This window comes from Leptinotarsa decemlineata, unplaced genomic scaffold (assembly GCF_025532065.1).
Source record: "Leptinotarsa decemlineata unplaced genomic scaffold, Ldec_3_MD MMD2_P_RNA_scaffold_14, whole genome shotgun sequence".
In the NCBI taxonomy this organism is placed as follows: Eukaryota; Metazoa; Arthropoda; class Insecta; order Coleoptera; family Chrysomelidae; genus Leptinotarsa; species Leptinotarsa decemlineata.
Genome location: NW_027412528.1, coordinates 13,286,114 through 13,308,156, shown reverse-complemented (window position 1 = coordinate 13,308,156; position 22,043 = coordinate 13,286,114). Strand labels below are relative to the sequence as shown.

Genomic DNA, 22,043 nt, shown 5'->3' with positions numbered 1-22,043 from the left:
ATATATTCCTTGAAATGCCCATATTATTACACATAATCTCTTTCGAACATTCTCTGCACTGCTGGCGGTAGTCACTTACTTCTAGAGTTGAACCATTTATCCTCTTCCGAAGTGGGTCTGGATTCCTTGCCACAACACATCTACGACACAGGCCGGTACATGGGTTGATATATGTTTCAGGCCAATACCCATGGCAGTTGTAACACACTATATGTTTGCCAATTTTGATTGGAAAGCCGCGTATTGTCGGTTTTGTATCCCACTCTTTAGGGAAAGACATATTCACTGATAGATGTACAAATATTCAATCGATGAATTTAACTACACTCTCACGCTCCCATGTTTCCCTCTTATAAACAGGTACCGTGAAGAGTGGGGTAGAGTGGAGGGAGCTACCACCACCACTGTCAAAAATCATATAAAAATCGGTGAGTGATTGTAAACTTCAGTCAGTATTCAAGTATCACCACAAGAATACATTAATATGTCTGCCCAGAGAGCTGCTGTGTTAGCATTATTATCTCAGAGAGATATTAATAACCATGAGCTGGTGGAAGAGTTTGAAGACGTTGGACAGATAGTGGGTGTTGACGAAGAAAATGATGGTGGAGATATGCAGTATGAGGTGAATGAGCAAGGTGCAGAAGGTGGCTTAAATATCGAAGACGATGAGGCAATTGAGCAAGGTGTTGGGGATTTAGACATTGATGATGATGAAGAAGGTCTTGTTGAAGAAGAAGATGAAGGTATCGCAACAGATTCGACTCACGAGACTGACGACAGCGGAGTAGTTATTGGCAATGTTGAGTGGTTGAATATCACTGAGACATTGGATGATCCGTTAGATTTGTATTGTGTAACGGATAGCCATGTCAGGATCAAAACGATTGACGGTGAAATAGAGAAGTTGTGTTGGTGTTGCTTCCGCTTTTATTCTGTGCGGAATAACAATGGAGGGTATTATGAGCACGTCGACATTCATTACACCGCCCGCTTCATGGAGATGGGGCAAACATGGTGTAAAGCATGTGATAGGCCTTTGACCAACTTTAGGAGAATAGCCGTCTGTATCATATGTAACAACACCCCACCTCTGGAGATGTAACCGTGGACCTTCGGGTCAACAAAAAAAAAACAGCCCTTTTCAGGGCTACATTATTTAAACAAAGAGTAGATATCTCATAATGAGATTGCAACAACACCCCATCTGCGGAGCAGTTACCGTGGACTTTCGGGTCAACAAAAATACAGCTCTTTTCAGAGCTACAAACAAAGTGTAGATATCTAATAATAAGATTGATCACTCAGTCAAAGAAATAGAATATTTTGAGTGTCACATAATCATACGAAGAGTAGTTTGTAATATATGGATATACCTCTAAAATGTACATCCATATACATATGAGGTATGCACAAATGTGTTATAGAATATGTAAGTTCTCTGAATATCTTATCTTTGTAAAATAAATCACATTGAAAAATGATTGTTTAAGCGTCCGAGTGGATTTGAATCTGTTTGATAACATACTAGCTCTCTCTTATCTGAACAATTGCAGAATTCATGTCAAGATTTGGAAATATAATTTTCATAAGACAATATTTCAAATTCGAGGGGTGTTTATTCAGAGTAGTCAATAAGAGTAATTGGTATTGTAATTCAGAATATTTATTTCAAAGGTGGAAAGGAGAGAGGGAGGTAGACACTGCCCCAACCACGCAGTGTCTCGTGTACACCAACCAAACAAAATGTGTACTCCGAGGAAGGATAAAGGATGGGTGAAATAGGGAAAAAAATAGGGAAAAAAAAGGAAAGGATTACAAGTCGTCGTCGTCGTCGCTGTCATCGGGTCGGGGGAAGTACTGCCACATCACCGAACCCTCAGAAAACGCCATTTCCTCCGCAAATGCGTCGTCGTCCCAGAGATCGTCATCATCATCATCCGAGCTGCAAGAGTCTTCGGAGTGGTCTTCGGTACTGGTCACATGCAGTACCTGGACCGAAGATGTGGAAGGGTGATGAGGCGTGGTGGTTGAATCGGCCTCCATATCTGGATTCTCCATATCGGAATCCTCCAACTGAAGATCCGGGAGTGGCGCTGTAGGTTCTTCCGCCTCCTGTCCGGTCGTGGAATCGGCTTCCTGGTATGTTGACATGCTGACGATAGCTACTCAACTGAAGATTACATTGAGGAACTCCTACATTTATACTCTTGCACAGGAGGGGGTATAGTGGGAGGCGGAGTGGGGGGGAGGTGGGGGTCGCAAAAAACGCGCCCCGGATGCAAGTGGTGGATGTTGAGCGCTAAAATTCGGCGCTCCGCGGCCGAGCGACCTGCGTCCGCTCGACCGCGGAGCGGCCGAATTTCAGCGCTCAACATCCACCACTTGCATCCGGGCCGGATGCAAGTGGCGGATGTTGAGCGCCCCAGGCCGCGAAGCGGCCTGCTGAGCGATCGCTTCACGATCGCGAAGCGATCGCTTCGCGATCGCCTATACAACCTTTCCCTTCGTTACTTATCCGAATATACATTGCTTGAAATTTCTTTATGATACGAATTTTTATCAACATTATTGAAATAATGTTCCAAAGATATTCAAAGATAATGATTAACTGTTTCCATTTTCTAATTAGTTCATTTTATAGCGAAACAACTAACGTTTCACCGCAAGGGTGTACCGATATAGCCCTATTTTTTTCACTACTACCAAATAGAGTGGTTAGGTTGAATGCTGCCCCACCCACGCAGCATTCCGTGTGCACCAACCAGGTACTATGTGCACTCCGAGGAAAACCTAACCTAACCTACCTGATCATCATCATCATCATCTATAATGATGATGTCAGGTTCGGGAGAATCAACCACCACGATGATATTTGGTGGAGCGATTTGATGATCTTCAAGCCACAGTTGATCCACAAGTTCTGGGCTGGCAAATTCATCATGTTCAAACTCATCTTCGTCTGAGGTTACATCTTGTTCTTCATTCAGCTCTATTGTTGTATCTGAATACCCATCGAATTCATCATCGGGAGATGTTGAATCAACTACAGCAACTTGAATGTCACCATAGGACCAATTCTCTGGTGGGGCAAAATGAGGTTCACTGGTGGAATCAGCTTCCCGAATAATTGGTGTTGCTTGATTCATGATGAACGAACAAGTTGAAGAATATTGAGAATACAATCTTATTTATATGATTTGAAGAAAGTGGGGTAGAGTAAGGGAAGGGGAATATGTGAAAAATAAAGACCCACTAGGTTATTTATTCAAGTATTGATGTGAGAATTGGGGAATAAATCCAATATAATATTCATTAGATTCATGATTTCATTTTTACACATTCACATAAATGAAATTTGTTTGAATAATGTTGAGAGAAGTAATGATGAGAGAAGTGTCAAAAGGTTTTGGAATTATACTCAGAGCATTACTAGAATCACCTTTATTTATTCTCTAGAAAAAATAACTATTTTACAATTCACACACTTTCAAATGATGGAAATTCTATACAATTATTCTATTTAACTAATTTTATTCTATATACTACATGTGACTAGAAAATGACTAGAATGAAGGAATAAATACTGCCCCAACCACGCAGTATTTTGTGTGCAACAACCAAAATAGATATGCACTCCAATATTCCTTATTTTATTTTTTCATTCATAACATTCATAACCTTAAAATTAACATGCAAGTTTTTATTATTATCCTAAAATTACAATTTTTTTATTCTAAACATACATCTAACTTAAACTAAACAAAAATATATTTACAAAAGGGGTTAGGTATTAAGGAACCCCTGGCACATGGCATCCCATTCCTGAACAAGAGGTCCATATTTTTGGATGTAAGCCAAACTCTTTCCTTGTTGCGAATCTTCTTCTTGAAGTTTCGCCCTAAGCAAAGAGAGTCGCTTCTCTAATTCCAGTTTCTGGGCCTCGATGGTGGAAATATCCGCCATCAAGGCCCTTTTTCTGGAATCAGAACCATCCACAACCTTCTTTTCCCTCAAATATCTCTTTTTCACAGACTGTGCATAGGTAATAGACTCTTTGAGTTTATTACCCTCTACCACAGTCTGTGAAAGGACATTTTCCGGGCCAACCTCTTGTTCGGAATGCTCAACACGTACCTGGGGGGTGACTGGAGGGGGTGACGCATTCCGATGGACCTGGGGGGTGGCTGGAGGGGGTGACGCATCCCGATGGACCTGGGCGACGACTTCCACCAAGTTCTGCACCTCCATCACTGGAAGGGGTGCTGTAGGCCAACCACCGTAAGGTGAGTTCTTTTCACACTTTTTGCGAAAAGCACTCAACTTACCACCCCTCCCACCTTTGGCTTTGGATGCCTTCACAGGTGCGGACTTCTTCACAGGTGCGGACTTCTTCACAGGTGCGGACTTCTTCATCTTCTTGGCCCTCTTCACCGGTTTCTCGAACTCATCCCCTGAATCGATGGGGGATAATGGTTCGATGGGCGATAAGAAGCTTTGAAGATGCGATAAATCCGCCAGAGACTCGTCCAGGTCCGGGTTGTAGACATTCAGTAAATCTTCAATTTGGGGTGCTGACGAAGAAGTTGGTCCACTGAATGTCGACAAAGTTGGTGGGGGGTCAATCTCCTCCTCCTCGGGGGTTGGTTTGAAGTCCTCGAAAAAGAACTTCAAGTCAGGAGCCGCCACTTCCTGGGTGGAAGTCATCCCCGGTGGTGGAATGGGAGCCGCCACTTCCTGGGTGGAAGTCATCCCCGGTGGTGGAATGGGAGCTGCAGCTGGTGGTTGTACCATGATGTCCTGTAGGACAACCACCCTCCTCCGCTCTACATCCTCCAACTGTCTCTCACTGAGAGTGGTAATCGGGGTCATCAGAGCATTCCTCAGAAAAGACATGATTCTAGAAAGAGAAAATGAAAATATTAGACAATATAATATAAATAGTATGGAAGTGTGTACTTACATCAAGCTGCTTGGAATTTTCAACTAAGTTGGCTGGCAGGTATCTCAGGTTGGCTGCTTCTTTCGAAGGAAGACTGCAATCGAATGATGAACTGTGGCCTCCTCCTCATGTTTTATAGCCGTATGCTCCCTACCACTTCGGGTGGGAATGGGAGTGGGGGTGGAAGTGGGGTAGGATAATTCGTTTGAAATATTCGACAAGTATGAATTTTACAATTTGTTGAACAAACCAGGTAATGAGTGAAAAAATTCAATTACTCGATTGCTCTTCCAATAAGGCAATGAGTAAATTTAATTTCTTGTCACTTATACTGTTTTCATCTTTCAGTACATTCAAAAGAATTCTTAAATTTTGTTCGGAACTTGTCTGATAGAATTCAATATCGTTGTGGCCCCAAGGTAATGTCTTGGTGGTATTAGGAATGATGAATCGCTTATCATCATTATGTGATAGCGCGACTTTATTGCACATCAACGTGTAAATATCATGTAAATCACTCCTGAATACATTCATCTTTCTAAATATTATACCGCCTGTTTCAACAATCCTAATGTAATCTTCAATTGAAATTTGATTTTTTATAACGGATTTTTTAATACCTTTTGCTTTCTTTATTTCATCAGACACACTTTGTACATGATATGCTTTCGCACCGGTGCCATGGAAACTGATGATGGGATCACTCGGAAGTTCATCCTTCATATTTCCAATCACCGATTTGCTAACTGGCACATTGAATTTATTACCCAACCTATAGTTAGAAGTGTCAAATTTGTCAACATTTGCAATCATAAAATTATAAAAATTATCCGTCATTATTTTCAGTATCAAAGAATCCGTATCGGTATAGAGAAGAGAAGCTTGTGGTCCGTAATGTTTTTTGATGACATCATAGAAAAAATCATAAATGACTGTTTTCGACATATCCAATATACTGAACCCCAAATACAATGGTTTATTATAACAAACCTTAACTTTATCCATATGTATGACGACAAAGTCTTCCGAAAATATGGATAATGTTTTGAAATTGGGACGAGCTATCAAAGCATTGGCACCCATACCTCTTCTTATGGATTCCCAATGTGTGACAATTCGAATGTCTCTTCTATTGTTTACATTTTCCATCGTTTTGCCAAATATGGAATTTATATTCAATTTGAAGTAACCCTTCTCAAACTTATTGGTAGCCTTATTTCTCAAATTTGTATTTAAATCGATATATTTTTTCAGCCACGGTGACTGATTGAATCTGAGAATTCTATGAGTTTTCATCACCATCAAACCATTACGGACCGCTTGTTTCAAATTCCTATAATGAACGATATATTTCTTTTTATCATTCAAATTAGGAATAAGTTTGGGTATTTTGGACTTTGAACCAGGTGGTATAATACTTTCAACCAAAAATGGTAAATCCGAATGTAGATCGTGTAACTCGACAGGATAATGCACATCTACTTCAAGTATGTATCCTTGGGGGCTATCATCTGGAATACTATTGATATCCAACTGACATATTTCACTGGCGGTCAACCAAGTGAACCCACCAAAAGGTAATGATTGAGACATGCTATGACCATACAGATTTGTTGCATCCAAATACATTATGAAAGATGAAGGTTCTTCGGGATTATAATTTGGAAGAAACTGATTGTTTGCAATATGCTTTCTCTCCGAACACTGGCTTACACCACCACGTATACCGTTTTGGAGAAAATGCACCATATCGATATCAGTTAATAATTCCAAGTTGACACCCGTATACTTCAACATAGCATCCCAAGAAAGACCTGGAGAAGTAAAATAGTGAGCAGGATCCAATTTATATGTATCTAAACTCATATTTCTAAAATTTTCAAAAATATCGCACAACAGTAGAACATCAGATTTTAGGTATATGTCAGAATATTCACCCAAATCTTGACAATTGAATGTGTTCCATACCTGCTTTACTCTATCATAATCCTCATCAGAAACATGTTTTTCATTTAATTTATCATAAAAGTCCACCTTTGATGGTATACTAGAATAATTTAATTTATCTAAAGAATCGATAAAACTGTACGGAAAAACACCTTTCTGCCTCATAAGTTTGAATTTATCCTGTTCCGGAAAATATTTTCTTGTTTCCACAAAATGTTTTTCATCTAAATTGTCACCTAACTCTTGAAGGGAAGCAGCCATAAATTTAAAACTATCGATGAACCTCAATTTCAAAAACTTATTTTTCGTCACTCCATTGTGATCTACTATTCTCTCCATAATTATATGTTTCGTGAAGGAAACATACTTTTCTTTAGTTTGAGCAATGACATCAACTTTTGTTTTGTTTGTGCATAACTCTTTTATGAACAAATGACAGTCATACCCACTGAGATTATGAAAAATTATGGGTATAAAGTTGGGCAATTTGAAATTGAGGTTACAAATACTATGTGCAGCTCCATTTCTTTTTTTCCCCGTTAGATGGCAGTGGTCACGCACCTTAATATCACCATCACCAAATGGTTCTCCACATATACCACATGTGGCGGCAATATTGAAATCATGCTCTTCCTCATCAGTCAATGGACTCATTGGAATGACTTTCTTCAAATATTTGTGATAAATATTGGTGACATCAGCCTCCAAGTTTGACACAAACACTTTAGCTGCATCAGCACCTCTATATAGTACAAATTTAGAAATAGAATCATCAAAAGAGCACTTTATGAGGTAAGAAAAAGCATATGGTTCATGAAGATATGTTCGATTTGTATAAGAGTTAGCAGGATTTGGCTCATTAGTATGCACTGGTTTCAGAATAGATTCGAAATCAGCATATACAACGAATGGAACCCTCAACTGTTTCTCGATATTTTCAAATTTCAAAATATTCTCAGGTACCCTTTTACCAAATTTATCAACCCTGAAATTTGTGGATGGTGTCGTTGTCGATATGTGATTACAATCATTCAACTGATGTCGCAATAAAGTTCGTTCATTATCAAAGTACAATAAACAACCATCACAAAAATACTTTTTATGACCACGGGCAGATATTTGTGATGATACTAGTCTCGATAAATCCTTAATCCAACAATAATGACTATTACCAGAATCATCTGTAATAATCAACAGATTAACATGACTATTTAATCTACGTTTAGAATAGTGTAACGGACCCACAACTTCATATTCAATTCTACCATTTTTAAAAACATTTTCCAACCCATAAACATTGATAGAGCAATCGTTCATAACCTCAAACTTAGGAATATCTTTCAACTTAACTGGAAATTCCATACCTGCTACATTCAAGACGGTTGAGAAGTGGGGATATGATGAAATTTCATTAAGTTTCTGACTGGCAGGGTATAAAGCTGAAGTCACAGCCCACGCAAAGCAGCACTGATCTTGATTAAGAACATTCACCACACTTTTCTTCAATTCGATGAACCTTGGCAATTTGATGTATGAAGACCCTCCGAAGGGGCTATACTTGTTGATATTCACCTCCAAGTACAAAATTTTCTCAATGGTCCAACCTGAAAATATGGGTTTTCTCTATAAGTCCATCATCATCAACATTTTGACTAGATCACATACCTGAATCCCGATCTTGAAATTCCGCTGCTTTAACAGTTAAACTATCTGCAAAACTGCTATAAACCACATCCAAATCATTCGATTGATCAATTACTTCATTGGGACTATTAAATGATTTGATGTCTGAAAGATCCTTAGTTTGCAGACTGTACCGCCCAAACACTTCCATGTTCACTTTCATGCATTTATGGATATCCAACACTTCTTCGAGTAGTTTCACTACTTTCTGCTTAATTTCATTGAAGAATGTTGGGTAATCCATGTGGTGGTTTTCACTGTCCACTCGGTAGCTCACAATTCGACACTTGAAAGCTGTATTGACAATTTTCACACCTTCCCCATATTGAACACATGCATTTGTTCTGTGCTGCAACGTCCTCCGATGTACATTCATCTGATCGCTTGCAATAGTCAAATTGCAGCAAACGCATGTTTGCAGTGTTGGAAGAGCTGGGGGTGTCAACCGTTGCCTCTTCGATGTTGGAGGTCCATCACCATTTGCGGGTGTGCAGGAATCCCGCTGATGACGACGTAGGTTGTCACTACGAGTGAAACTTTTTTTACAATCAACGCACGAATACATCTTGTATATAGAAATATATACCGTACGATAAGGAGAATTTGAAATGAGTGAAACGTTCACACCACACTCCTTATAAAAGCCCAACTCCTCCCCCCCCCCACCATAACCCAAATGAGAGCTACAAGGTCAACATTCAATGCCACAGAGCAAGCTCAAGGTAGTCGAAGTGACGAACGTCAATGTCAAACCCCACACTCAAGGTCAAACACCGCAACGCCTAATCCCACTGTATATTCTGTACACGTCACGATTTCATTCAAGGTCAACATTCAATGCCATGGAGCAAGCTCAAGGTAGTCGAAGTGTCGAACGTCAAGGTCAAACCCCACACTCAAGGTCAAACACCGCATTCAATCTCATACTATGTGTACGACGTTCAAGGTTAGGTGACGTCATACGATATTCTGAACTTATATAGGAATTACCAACAAGGGAGTGGACAACGCCGAACGCCCACTGTTCAAGGTTATATTCTGTACACGTCACGATTTCATTCAAGGTCAACATTCAATGCCATGGAGCAAGCTCAAGGTAGTCGAAGTGTCGAACGTCAAGGTCAAACCCCACACTCAAGGTCAAACACCGCATTCAAGCTCATACTACGTGTACGACGTTCAAGGTTAGGTGACGTCATTCAAGGTCGTGTGACGTCTCAAGGTCAAAAGGGGTGGGGGGAGGCGTTCAGTCGGCATTAGCACCCTACTGGCCTGAACGAATTATTTTTATAGATGATTTAATTTATAGCCAATCTTCAAGTATTCCCTCTGACTATATGTGAAAAATGTATTCTTTAGTTATACTTCCATGTGGGCACATCCCGATTGATGTATCACCCCACTTGAACTGTATCGAACTGAATTTCCTTAAGATACGTCATTTATTCTTCAGTTATTCATGATGGAATTGCCCGATATTTGATGAAAATCCATAACGTATTCAAAAACCACTTTATTGTGAGATTTTCAAGAAACAGTTTTACATAAACGCAACACCTGTTTCGCCATACAATGACTTCTTCGGGCGTGTCTTTGCTGGTGTAAATTCTTTAGTTTTACTACGATGTGGACACAGCCCATGAGATGTATCACCTATATTGTAAAAATACTCACTTGTCCTAACAGTCACTCTCTGTCGTGTTTTCACAGTTCCCTTTCATTGGAGTCCTTATTATTTATTTCCACAACTTGTTCCCAATTTCACTTGCCCACGAACATACAGTGTGTAACAACGAAAACTTAACAGAGCCGTTTTTGAATATAAAAAGTAAGATTCATAAAAAAAGCTCGGACACGTCGATTTCTAATTAAAGGGGAACACCTTTCAGACTAATCAGATTTTTTGTAGTACGCACCCCTAGGTCCATTTTTCATTGATGGAAATTCAACTGGTGATTCTTATTTACAACTTCTTGAAGAAGCAATACAACTTCGTATAGTTGAAATAATTGAACAGGATCCAAGATGTCAAGATGAATTCATTCATTTTCAACAAAACGGTGCACCACCGCATTATGCACAGCAGGTTCCAAATTTTTTGAATAATCATCTTGAAGGACAATGGATTGGCAGAAGAGGTCTAATTGAATGACCAGCACGATCACCAGATTTAACACCACTGGACTACTTTTTGTGGGTATACAGGGTGATTCAAAAGTACTTTGACAAACTTCAGGAGGTGATTCCTCACAATATTCTAATATGAATTGTCCAAATAAATAAATATCCGGAAACGCTTCGTTTCCAAGATACAGGATGTTGAAGTTTTATTTTTATTTTCGTTTTTTTCAAATAACTTTTGAAATACTGAGCTTAATTAAACGAAACTTGGTTTTGAGGTGTCGAATTCGTACCTGATGTTCTTATTGCTTTTACTCGTAGGGGGCGCCACCTACACGTCTTTTTCTTTTTTAAACATTCATAACTTTTTTGGGCGTACTTCTGGCACATTTTTCAGTAAAAAAATCGATTCCTCTATCATATCTACGTAAATAAGCTACCCTTGTTACTAGTCGCTGTAAGCAACCGTTTTCTAAATATTTGGACTTGAAGAAAACTTCAAGTCGATTATTTGATAATAATCGATGCATGTTGAAGTTATTACGAATATTTTGTATTTTTCACAAGAATGCTTTGGAAATAAATTTGACGTTTGTGAGTAGTTTTGGTAATTACATATTTTGTGACAGTTAGACGTTTTGTTGAAGTTTCCGTAAGTAGAAGTAGAAAACACTTAATTTGAAAAAATGGATTTTAAACAATAACGCTTATTTAGCCGATATGCATTTCGTTTATGGCCTTGCGGATGGCAATGCGCGCGAAGCAAGACGTATTTACCAGAAGCGATTTCCTAATCGAGTACTGCCTTCAGCTCCAACATTTGCTTGTCTCCACCGTCGTTTGGCAGAAACAGGTAGCTTTAAGAGGGCAGCTGATATTATTGAAAGACCACGAGCAGTCCGAACCCCAGAATTGGAAGAAGCTGTTTTGAACGCTCTCGAGGAGAATCTAGAAACAAGCACAAGAGTAATTGCTGAAGCTGTCAATTCTACTCAGTCCACAGTTTGGAGAATTATCCACGATCAACAGTTTTATCCATACCATATTCAAAGGGTACAAGCTCTTTTGCCACGAGACTTTCCCCAACGCATTACTATGTGTCAATGGTTTTTGAGAAAATTGGCTGGAAATCGTGTAGGTGGCGCCCCATACGAGTAAGAGCAATAACAACATCAGGTTCGAATTCGACACCTCAAAAACCTCCTATTACCAAGTTTCGTTTAATTGAGTTCAGTATTTCAAAAGTTATTTGAAAAAAACGAAAATAAAAATAAAACCTCAACATCTTGTATTTTGGAAACGAAGCGTTTCCGGACATTTATTTATTTGGACAATTCATGTTAGAATATTGTGAGGAATCACCTCCTGAAGTTTGTCAAAGTACTTTTGAATCACCCTGTATTTAAAGTCTGAAGTTTATGCTACACAACCAGTCAATTTGGATGAATTACGTCGTAGAATTATTGATGAATGCCGAGCTATAACTCCTGAGATGTTGGATAATTTAAGAGCAATTGTTGTTGCATGGAGCAAAATGGCGCACATTTTGAACATTTACTCTAAATTTCCTATGTGAGTTACCTTTATTAGGTGTTCCTTTTTTTGTGTGTGCTTTAAAAATAATTATTGGTATTTATTAACCCTAAAACAGTTTTTTAAACTTTTCTGTGTCATCAGCAGGTTATATTCATTGCGTAGGTAAGTTTTTAGTATGATTCACTTTTTTATCAGAAGCATAAAATATCCACGTCAAAAGGCAACCTTCATAAGGAGGTGCTACTCAATTTACCTAAAATGTAAGGGTGGTAACCAACCCCATCCCTCGAAAAAATCTCCTCGTAATAAACAAATAATTCTTACTTTTTTACGAAATCAAATGGACACGTGTCCAGGCAGGTTGTCATGAAAAGCAAACATTTATTTTTTTATGAAAGTTCTGAACGTAAATTGTACCTTAAAAACAATTTGATTCATTTTAAAAAGAGTTGAACTCAATAAAAATACCTTTAAATCTTTAAAATATCTCGAAAACTAATCGTTACAAAAATTTCCTTTTAACAGAGTTGTAAAGGTATTCGAAAGACCTTTAAAACAAGGTGTCACTCGACCTACTTTCCCTATCTGAATAAGGGTCGTCGGACGCACCCCTCCAAGGGGGTGCGTACTACAAAAAATCTGATTAGTCTGAAAAGTGTCCCCCTTCAATTAGAAATCGACGTGTCCGAGCTTTTTTTAAAAATCTTAGTTTTTATATTAAAAAACGGCTCTGTTAAGTTTTCGTTGTTACACACTGTATATCAGTTTGTTTATCAACCTGCACTTCATAATAACTCACAAAATATAATAACTCCATATAAAGGTGCCTATTCACCAAAAAAGCGAGCACGAGCGAGCATGAGCGAGCATTCGTGTATGTATGCTTGTTTTCGCTCATGTTCGCTCGTGTTTGTTCAACGTATTGATGTCTTGTCCATACCAGAGCGAATATCTTCAAGTTCGTATCTTCAAGTTCAAAAATAGTATTCACCAGACATGATTGACAAGGGATTTAATAATTATATGACATTGTTTACAGGTCGTCACCGATAACTGCGATCCTATATTCGAAGAAACTTTTGAATACCTCCTCTCTTTATCAGAGCTTCCAAACAATAAGTTAGTTTTGACTGTTAAAAGCAAGAAAATATTTTTCAACTCTAATATTATTGGTCAGGTACTGAGCTTTGGAAATGATTCTTTTCTTTAAAGTTTAATACATTATTTTTCAGGTTATTGTAAACTTCAGGAGCTTCACAAACTTACAAGAACCTTTTAGAGATTGGTTTGAATTGTCACAGGCTGAAGATTCGGACTAACATAATTTATCAATAGAGGAATCAAAGTGTCTTATATTAATTAGAAATATAGTTTTTATAGAAATCACTAACAAGTTCAAGCTATAATGATATTATCAAAAGTACATGTACAAGTTTTTTGTGAGAATTATGGAATAAATTCATAATGAATCTCAATATCGTATCTACAGTTCTGAGTTACTAGTTACTCATACCAGAATATTCAACTATTATATTATAGTATAGGGAGCAGCATAGCTTATAAAAATCATCAGTAACACCCCGAAGCTCAATAAATTGGTGGATGTTATGACCTCCTCCAATGCCCTTCATTTTTTTGTATCAATATGGAGTAGTAGAAAGCCAAAAACTTTCTTTCCCAAAAATTAATAATCCATAAAAATATAACCCCTTCAATTCACCATTTTGTATTATTAAGAAAACTTTTATTTGTGTTATTAAAACAAACATTTCAATTTCAATCGAGTATTAAAAACTTGCTAATGACACCACTCACAGTATTCACCACCGCACGTACAGCACTTTTCCTAGCTAGTCGCTAACTAAATTCACGTGTTTTCGTAATATCGTCGAATGACATTACTGGCTGGATGGCGCGCGCGCTTTTATATGAAGCAGCGGGCGGGCCTTGTACTTTCGAGAATGGAGACTAGAAACTTCTCGCTTCGCACTTAAGCTTTCCGCCATCTACTGTACAGTTTGACAACTATCCGACAGGAAATAGTTATTATTTAGTCCCCAAGATGGCGTTACACGAGGAAACGCGCGTTAAGGCGCGGTAAAGTTTGTGTTAAAAGCAAAACAATACTTTTGAATTAGCTTTCGCTCACATAAACCGCTTCAACGCCCCCTAATCTTCTCTGTACCCTTTACCGCCCCTATAGGCCTCCAGCGCCCATAAGGGGGCGTTATCGCCCACTATGAGAAAGACTGCACTAAACTAATATAATCGAAACTAAGTGAAAGTAGGTACTTTATAGCTAGATGAAGTGTGTTTTGCAGTAGCGCTGACAGTTTTGGTAGTATGTGTGATTGATGACTCGTTTATTTTGTGGTAATTCATCACTTTAATGAAATTAATAAAAATACCTTTGTCTAATTACCACTAGTTGATTTTATTCACATGACCGGTTTCTGGTTTGTATAAAACTTATAACTCAAACTTATACTTGATAATGGAGTCAAAACTGAAACCGGTTATAAATAAAATCAACTAGTGGTAATTAGACAACATTTGGGCAGGAATATTGAGAAACCATATTGTAGGACCTCTATTTATTGATGAAAATTTAACATGGAAATTGAATTTGAAAATGCTGGAAACTACTGCTGACCGTCTCATCACTGAAATCCTAATGAATTCAATATAGATATTGTATTCCAACAAGATGGAGCACCACTACAGACAAGTGAGAAACTATTTAGATACTACTTTTCCCGGTCGTTGGATTGGCCGTCGAGGTTCTACAGAATGGCCAGCCCGCTCGTCATATTTGACACCATTGGACTTTTTTATGGAGCTTTTTGAAGCAAAAGGTGTACGAAACTGAAGCTGCTTCAATATTGAATATACGACAGAGAATAATAATTATTTGTAGAGGTATTGACGTTACTGTATTCGAAAATGTTACGCCATTTTGTGGTAGGTGAAGTTATTGACTTCATATTAAAGAGTTGTGAAGCATTTGTCATGAACTTCAATAATATGTGTCACAAGACCTCTCTTTCTGTTTATTTTTTTTCCAGATGGCGCCCAGTCGCCATCTTGAAAGTTTCATCTGTCAATTTTACTTCAAAATAAAGTATTCTTGCATTAATTTCATTATCCCAAATTTCAATTTTTTGAGTTGACCCATTGTAATAACTGCCAATGCGTGAATTAACGAAAAATACAATTTTATTCATAAAGACCGGGGTCGGTCACTCGGTTTTTCGGTATCAATACTTCTTCAACAGAGTAAGCGTTGAATTTAATTTATGGTTGGTGATCTTTGACGGCATCACGAAGATTATGTTTCCTTCGAAGCAGACATAACAAACGTATCCTGTTGATAAGTAATAATACTGGGAAGCTAAGGGTTTGCATTTCAGCTCCGTGGACAGGAAGTTCGGCCACATCTGAATAGGTGGGTCCGAAAATTTATTTAAAATGAAAACTGACCAAAGACTTCAATGAAAAGAAGATTTAAGTCTTGATTAGGAAGGGTTATGGAAAAATTCGGGAATATTAAACAAAGATCAGACCAATCAGGGAACGGTACAAGGGAGGAGTATTAGGAACAATTTTTCGGACTTGAGGAGACTAGGGTGTCGGTTAATTGGGACGGTGGTGGTCGGTCTGTTGGGGGAGTTGCAAAAAAAGTTACGTGAAATAGGTCGCGAAAGTGAATTTCTATAGAGAAGTTAGGAAAGTCAGTTGAAAAATCAGTTCCGAAATAGGGGTCGCGAAAAAAGGGACTGTCCGAAAAAGGATTTTTCTTTTTACTCGATAGTGGAATTTCGGTAAATTTGCGGGTAGTGAGTTAGCTGTGGTGTTGCGTTTGGTGGCACTGACAACGGATGTGTATTTGAGACGGATACCGGACCAGAGAGGGAGATCAGAACCCAGCCTAGTATCGTGAGTCGATTTGGATTTTTACTAACTCCCATGTCGGTATAAAGAGAGAGAGGATGCCATTTTACGTTTGTAATAATTGCCATTTCAATTTTGAAATAATTGTCTTATTGTTGTTGCGTCTTGGGGACGTTATAAGAAGGGCAGCAAATTACACAACACCCTCTTTCATATGTTAATAGCGATTAGTACGCATGAGTTTGAAGCCAGGCAATTTCAAATAACTTCAGAATTTCAGCAAAACTCGAATAGAGTAATTGTTTTCATGTAAGTTGGAATTCTACCTTATGGGTGAAATATAACATTTCACAAGTTGTTAAAGAGATAATATTTGTTAGACAATCAGCTATTTGAGACGCGCTTTCTTGTAAAATTTTGATCGTACTTTTCGACATTTTTTCAATTGTTTTGTTGGATTTTCGTGTTATATTTTTTTCCACAGTTATTTTTGACTAAGTCCCGCGTCATTTCAGGATAGTTAAAAGGCCTTTAGCATTAAGTATTAGTCTCCTGCCTCGTTCTGAAGTGGAACCTAGAAGGAAAACCATTTTAAAAAGGTACACGGTGAAGTCAGGTTTCAAAAGACCGGCCCTCGTGCGATCGGCACGAACCCTACAGCTATTTCGGACCTGCCTTAACATTCTAAATTTATTGCGGAGAAATCTGCATCTGGTGACAGCGCTGCTAAAAATTCATTTTAAAATAAATAAATGAATGAGAAAGGGGCCTTTAAGGAACTAGAAAGCTCCTATTATTACACCGTTCAAAAATTACAAGAAGGTAGGGGGGGGACATTAAAAAAATGCACTGTTTATAAGTTAATTATGTGTACCACTAGTTTTTCATTTGATTCTCAAAAATTACTAAGTACTCAAATGAAAAGATATGATTAATATAAAAACACATTCCAAGTCCTCTGGTTTTTTAAAGTTGAACGTATCTGAGTTTAAAGTAAAACGAGGAAAAAAATTGGTATAAAAGTAAATATTTTTGTAGAATCTGCTATTTAATCTAAAATTAATCACAGTAGAAATATTCTTCAATATAAATATAAATATAACAAAGCTCTTATGAAAAGATATTTGGTGAAGTAGTTGTAGTTTGGTGAATTCATTAACCTTTACGTAAATCCAGAACTTCTAGAGGTGCATTGTTTTCAATTCTGACGTGGTCGGCCACCTGAAAAAAAATATCCTAGATATATCTTCAATACACTGATGTACTGTATTGTTCATCAAAAACTCGGAAAAACATTAAACCTCTCAAGACCATTGGGAAATGATTAATGTGTTTTGGTACTGTGTGTGGATACTTACGCCTACTTATTATAAACATAGTTGTTATATAATTACGAACATTTTCATGGGCATCAGTGAAATTTTATATAGTTGCTGCTACAATAGGCAACTTTCGAATCTGGTATATTCATATATCATCATAAGCGCTGTTTCATTGCGAACACGTTGATATAGGGTTGTCTCCAGAAAATTCGTTCCTATTAAGGGTTTGCGAACTTAAAGATTTGAATTTCAATGCGCGTGGAAATGTGTCACAGAGAGATCCGAGGTAAGTATATTGTGTAATAATAAAGGACCCAACATCGAAGTCGCCTCGAATCGGACCTTGAATATTAGAAAGTGCGCATGCTCGATATGTAAACTATAGAGGGTAGAGGTACCTCTACCACCCTGCAAATAGTAAACAGTGCGCGTTATTTTGGAACAACTGACATTTGAGTTGCAAAAAAAATAATCAATTAATTACATAATAATCAAATATATTTAATATAACACCATAGTTAAGGATATTATTTTGTAACCTTACAAACTTCCTCTCGTTCATTGGTGATAATTCGGGATATATTTGGTTCAATTTTTTACACGTTCTGACAATGATTTGATCACTTTGTTCATGTGTATAATAAATAATTTCATAAGAACTTCGTTTGAATAATCGATACTTGCATTCATTTTGGAAGATGATTCGAAACACCGTATAACTCTTTGTAAATTACTTATAAAAGTAACCGAACTGCTATAAGCTTGATAATTCCACTGCTACCTAAATCCAAATTCTAAAAAAATAATGTTTCTAGAAGAAGCGACTTAATTGAGAAAACTTGACGATTCAGGTATTGGGACATGATATATCATCTTGAAGCATTTTTCACCATCTTTCAATTTACCGAGTAATATACAGGGGGTTTCATTTAAAAAAATGAACTTTTGACTACTTTCATGCACAATGGAAATAATAGTAATTTCAGCACGCCCTGTATGATATGGAGTCGATTTCTTGGTGTTATTTGAATATTTCGAGTTTGTCCAAACTATCATCAAAATATCAACTTTTCATGAATTGAGAGTACTGATGTACTTAATTTCAATTAAGGCTATGTTTTGGACCATATTTAGCACAATTTATTTTTTATCTCGAAAACAGAGAGAGATAGGTATAGGACATTATTGACAAAAAAGTATTAAAATACTAGAGCGATTCCAAAAATGTATTAATATACGGGGTGTTCCATTTAAAAATATATAGTTTTTTACAAACTGTAGGTTTTCGGCTAAAATGAATAATCTGAAAGTGTCGAGTTTGTACATTCTATGCAGTTCTTGTTCAGCAATTGAACTGGAAATATTGTGCTTTAACATGGAACACCATAACTTACCATTGGCTGAGATGAATAGAGCTGTAGGGCTTCTTTAAGGTGGCATGCGACAAAATGATGTAGCTCTTTGTTTGGGGGTCTCCCAAAGTGTTATCAGTCGATTGTGGCGGCGTTTCCGTGAAACTGGCAGTCCAGCCGAAAAACATCCAGGGCGAGGACGCGCTACAACTGCAGTTCAAGACCGATTTTTGGTCTTAACCGCAAGAAGAAAACCGACAATCACAGCACCTGAGTTGGTTAACGTGTTGCAGCAGACGCACCAGGTAACCATTGGTCGTGATACTGTCAGAAATCGACTGCATGAAGCAGATCTCCACAACAGAAGGCCACTTAGATATCCACCTTTGTCGAGAGGCAATCGCGATAGAAGATTAGAGTGGTGTCAAGAACATCAAAACTGGGATGCAAATGATTGGGCGACAGTTTTGTTTACATACGAATCCAGATTCTCGTCGAGTATGACTGTGGAGACGACCTGGAAATAATGAACGTTTGAGACACGTCCAGGAAGTCCACACATACAGAGGTGGTACAGTAATGCTATGGGGCGGAATCATGATCGGCGGCAGAACCGATCTCGTTTTTCTAAATCGCTCCCTCACAGCTCGACAGTACCTCGACACCATTCTTCTACCTATCGTCCGTCCGTTTGCTGGTGCTGTTGGTAAAAACTTCCACCTAATGCACGATAATGCTCGTCCACATGTCGCGCGTCTAGTGACTGACTGGCTCACCAACGAAGGAGTTGATGTATTGCCATGGCCAGCACAATCACCGGACCTGAATCCCATCGAGCATGTGTGGGACATGCTTCAACGAAGAATTACTCCGCATATGGGGAACATTCACAAAACGTTTCAATTGAGAGAGCTTTTAATCGCTGAATGGGCAAATGTACCTCAACAAGACATTGACAATCTCATTTTGTCGATGCACGATAGATGTAGGGCCTTAATAAACCAGCGTGGAGGCCATACTTTGTACTGATTCCAATTTTTTTTTGTATTATGACAAAATACCTGCTCCGTAAATACTCGACCATCCCTAGTTTGGTCCTTTATTATTACACAGTATACAAGTTCGCAAACCCCTAATAGGACCGAATTTTCTGGAGACAACCCTATATCAACGTGTTCGCAATGAAACAGCGCTTATGATAATATATTTTTTTTTTATTATCGATATACCTGTTTATACCTGACAAACCAGTAGTTCGCCCAGGTAAATAATAGACAAACCAACGGCTGCACATTCTATACGTTTTATACTTCAAGTAAGGACAAAAATGTTCTTATTATCCTGATGTTGCAAAATTCAATTAAAAATCATTTTTCAAAAAATAATTAAAAATAGTCTCTCCAGTATTTTTTTAACAAACCCATTTGTAACATGTTTTCTAATATACAAAATTCATTATAAAATATGTTTCATTCTATGATCAGCTCGGTGAAGGTCGATTTAGGTTCGGATCTTCTACTATGACGCCTGTCGAATATAATTCAACGCTCTTCGTGGTATTAGCCAGGGGAGTAGTTGTTTTCTGATAGGCGTCAGTCCATTCAACCTACTGTATAGGTATATCCGAGACTGGCTTGAACGTTTAAAATTCATTTCTTTAGATTTGTTTACTTCAAGAATAGCCCACTGACTAGTAAGAAACTTAATGGACTGATTTGCGACTTTCGTGCCATTATTCAAAAAACTAGAGGAAATAAAGTGAAAATGTGTGGCATCAAATTATTCGTAAGAAAATGATATTTCACAAAAAACCGACGAACCACCCCCTTTCCATTTGGAAAAAAAACAAGTTAACTGGAAAAATTCATATTTGCGACTGTGAAATAACACAACACAACAAAAAAATATTTTTTGAATGTTTCCTACACTAAATTAGTCAATTTCTACTAATTTTGGGGTGATAAAAACGAAAATAACAATGAAAAATTTTTATTAGCTCTGGTTTTTGAGATACACAGTACTTAATCTTAAAGAGTAGTTATACTATACGTGAAAAGTGAAAGTACATAAAACAATATTGTTATGTTTCTTTTAGAATATTTTAAGTACAAAATTAATAAAAAAAACATTATTCTTAGTGTTTTGACAAATAAAAGAAGTTTGTACCACCAAATTTCAATTAAGTCCATCCGATTCATTGTGAGATCGCTGTCGTTTAGCTTGTCTTTTATAAAACACTTCTGGAGCATCCCTACACACAGACCAGCAGTAGTCTGCAAGCATTGCTTCATTCCAACGGCCCTGATATCTCTGTTCCATTAAGGCAATGTCTTGATGGAATCTTTCTCCATGTTCGTCACTCACAGCTCCACAGTTTTGTGGGAAGAAATTAAGATGAGACCAATGCTGTGAAGTTATCATCTCTTTTGTTACCTAAAAACCCATGTACAACCCCCTTAAAGGCTTCCCAGGCTCTTTTTTCATTTCCTGTTAAAATCATGTCAAAAGCAGGATCATTTACGATTTCACGGATTTGAGGCCCAATAAAGATGCCTTCCTTGACTTTGGCATCACTCAACCTGGGAAACTTTGCTCTCAAGTACTTAAAAGCTTGTTCTTCCTGGTCCATGGCCTTCACAAAGTTTTTCATTAGTCCCAACTTAATATGTAATGGGGAAGGAGAACATCCTTAGGATCTACAAGAGGCTCGTAAACTACATTTTTCTCATTAGGGTTTAGGTCTCGTGTAGGCCAGTTCATTTTTTTATAGTGAGATTTTCTATCCCGACTGTCCCACAGACACAAAAAACAACAGTACTTGGTGAACCCTAATTGCATTCCTAGGAGTATAGCAATGACTTTCAGATCACCACAGATGTGCCACTTGTGTTGTTCATATTTGATTGATTGGAGAAGTGTTTTCATATTTATATACGTTTCCTTCATGTGAACTGCATGACCTATAGGAATAGAGGGCAGCTGATTTCCATTATGCAGAAGTACAGCTTTTAAGCTTAGTTTTGAAGAGTCTATAAACAGTCTCCATTCAGATGGAGTGTGATCCAAATTCAAGCAGTCCATCAAACCATTAACATCAGAACAAACTACGAGGTTTTCTTTTTTCTCAAAAAAAGGAAGCAAATCTTTTTGACGCTGTCTGTACTGAGATATTTTCACATCATGTTTTAGAAGATTCCACTGTTGTAGTCTTGACCCTAACAGCTCAGCCTTTTCCTTAGACAAGCGAAG

At 37.8% G+C, this 22,043-nt stretch overlaps 3 protein-coding genes across 4 annotated transcripts in view; 1 reads left to right on the top strand and 2 right to left on the bottom strand.

Annotated features, from left to right (window-relative positions):
- The window catches only part of LOC111516154 (extended synaptotagmin-2), an 81,984-nt gene extending 68,134 nt beyond the window's left edge, over positions 1-13,850 (top strand). The window contains 2 exon segments of the mRNA XM_074179551.1: positions 13,269-13,406; positions 13,462-13,850. Of these exon segments, the coding sequence (XP_074035652.1) occupies positions 13,269-13,406; positions 13,462-13,548 (225 nt within the window). The 3' untranslated portion in view covers positions 13,549-13,850.
- Positions 3,753-5,334, bottom strand: LOC141484584 (uncharacterized). The gene is made up of 2 exons (XM_074179557.1): positions 4,964-5,334; positions 3,753-4,900 (listed from the first exon to the last, which is right to left on the bottom strand). The coding sequence occupies exon 2, from the start codon at positions 4,894-4,896 to the stop codon at positions 3,787-3,789; it is 1,110 nt and encodes a 369-aa protein (XP_074035658.1). The 5' UTR covers positions 4,897-4,900; positions 4,964-5,334; the 3' UTR covers positions 3,753-3,786.
- A 3,299-nt stretch (positions 13,851-17,149) lies between the features above and the next one.
- The window catches only part of LOC111511857 (STAM-binding protein-like A), a 52,638-nt gene continuing 47,744 nt past the window's right edge, over positions 17,150-22,043 (bottom strand). For both annotated transcript variants that reach the window (XM_074179536.1, XM_074179539.1), the window contains exon 8: positions 17,150-17,341. In XM_074179536.1, coding sequence (XP_074035637.1) covers positions 17,276-17,341 — 66 coding nt within the window. In that variant the 3' untranslated portion in view covers positions 17,150-17,275. The remainder of the gene's footprint in view (positions 17,342-22,043) is intronic.

Bases quoted from the DNA above. Each gene is read 5' to 3' on its own strand.
- LOC141484584 (XM_074179557.1), bottom strand. From the start codon at position 4,896: ATGTCTTTTCTGAGGAATGCTCTGATGACCCCGATTACCACTCTCAGT.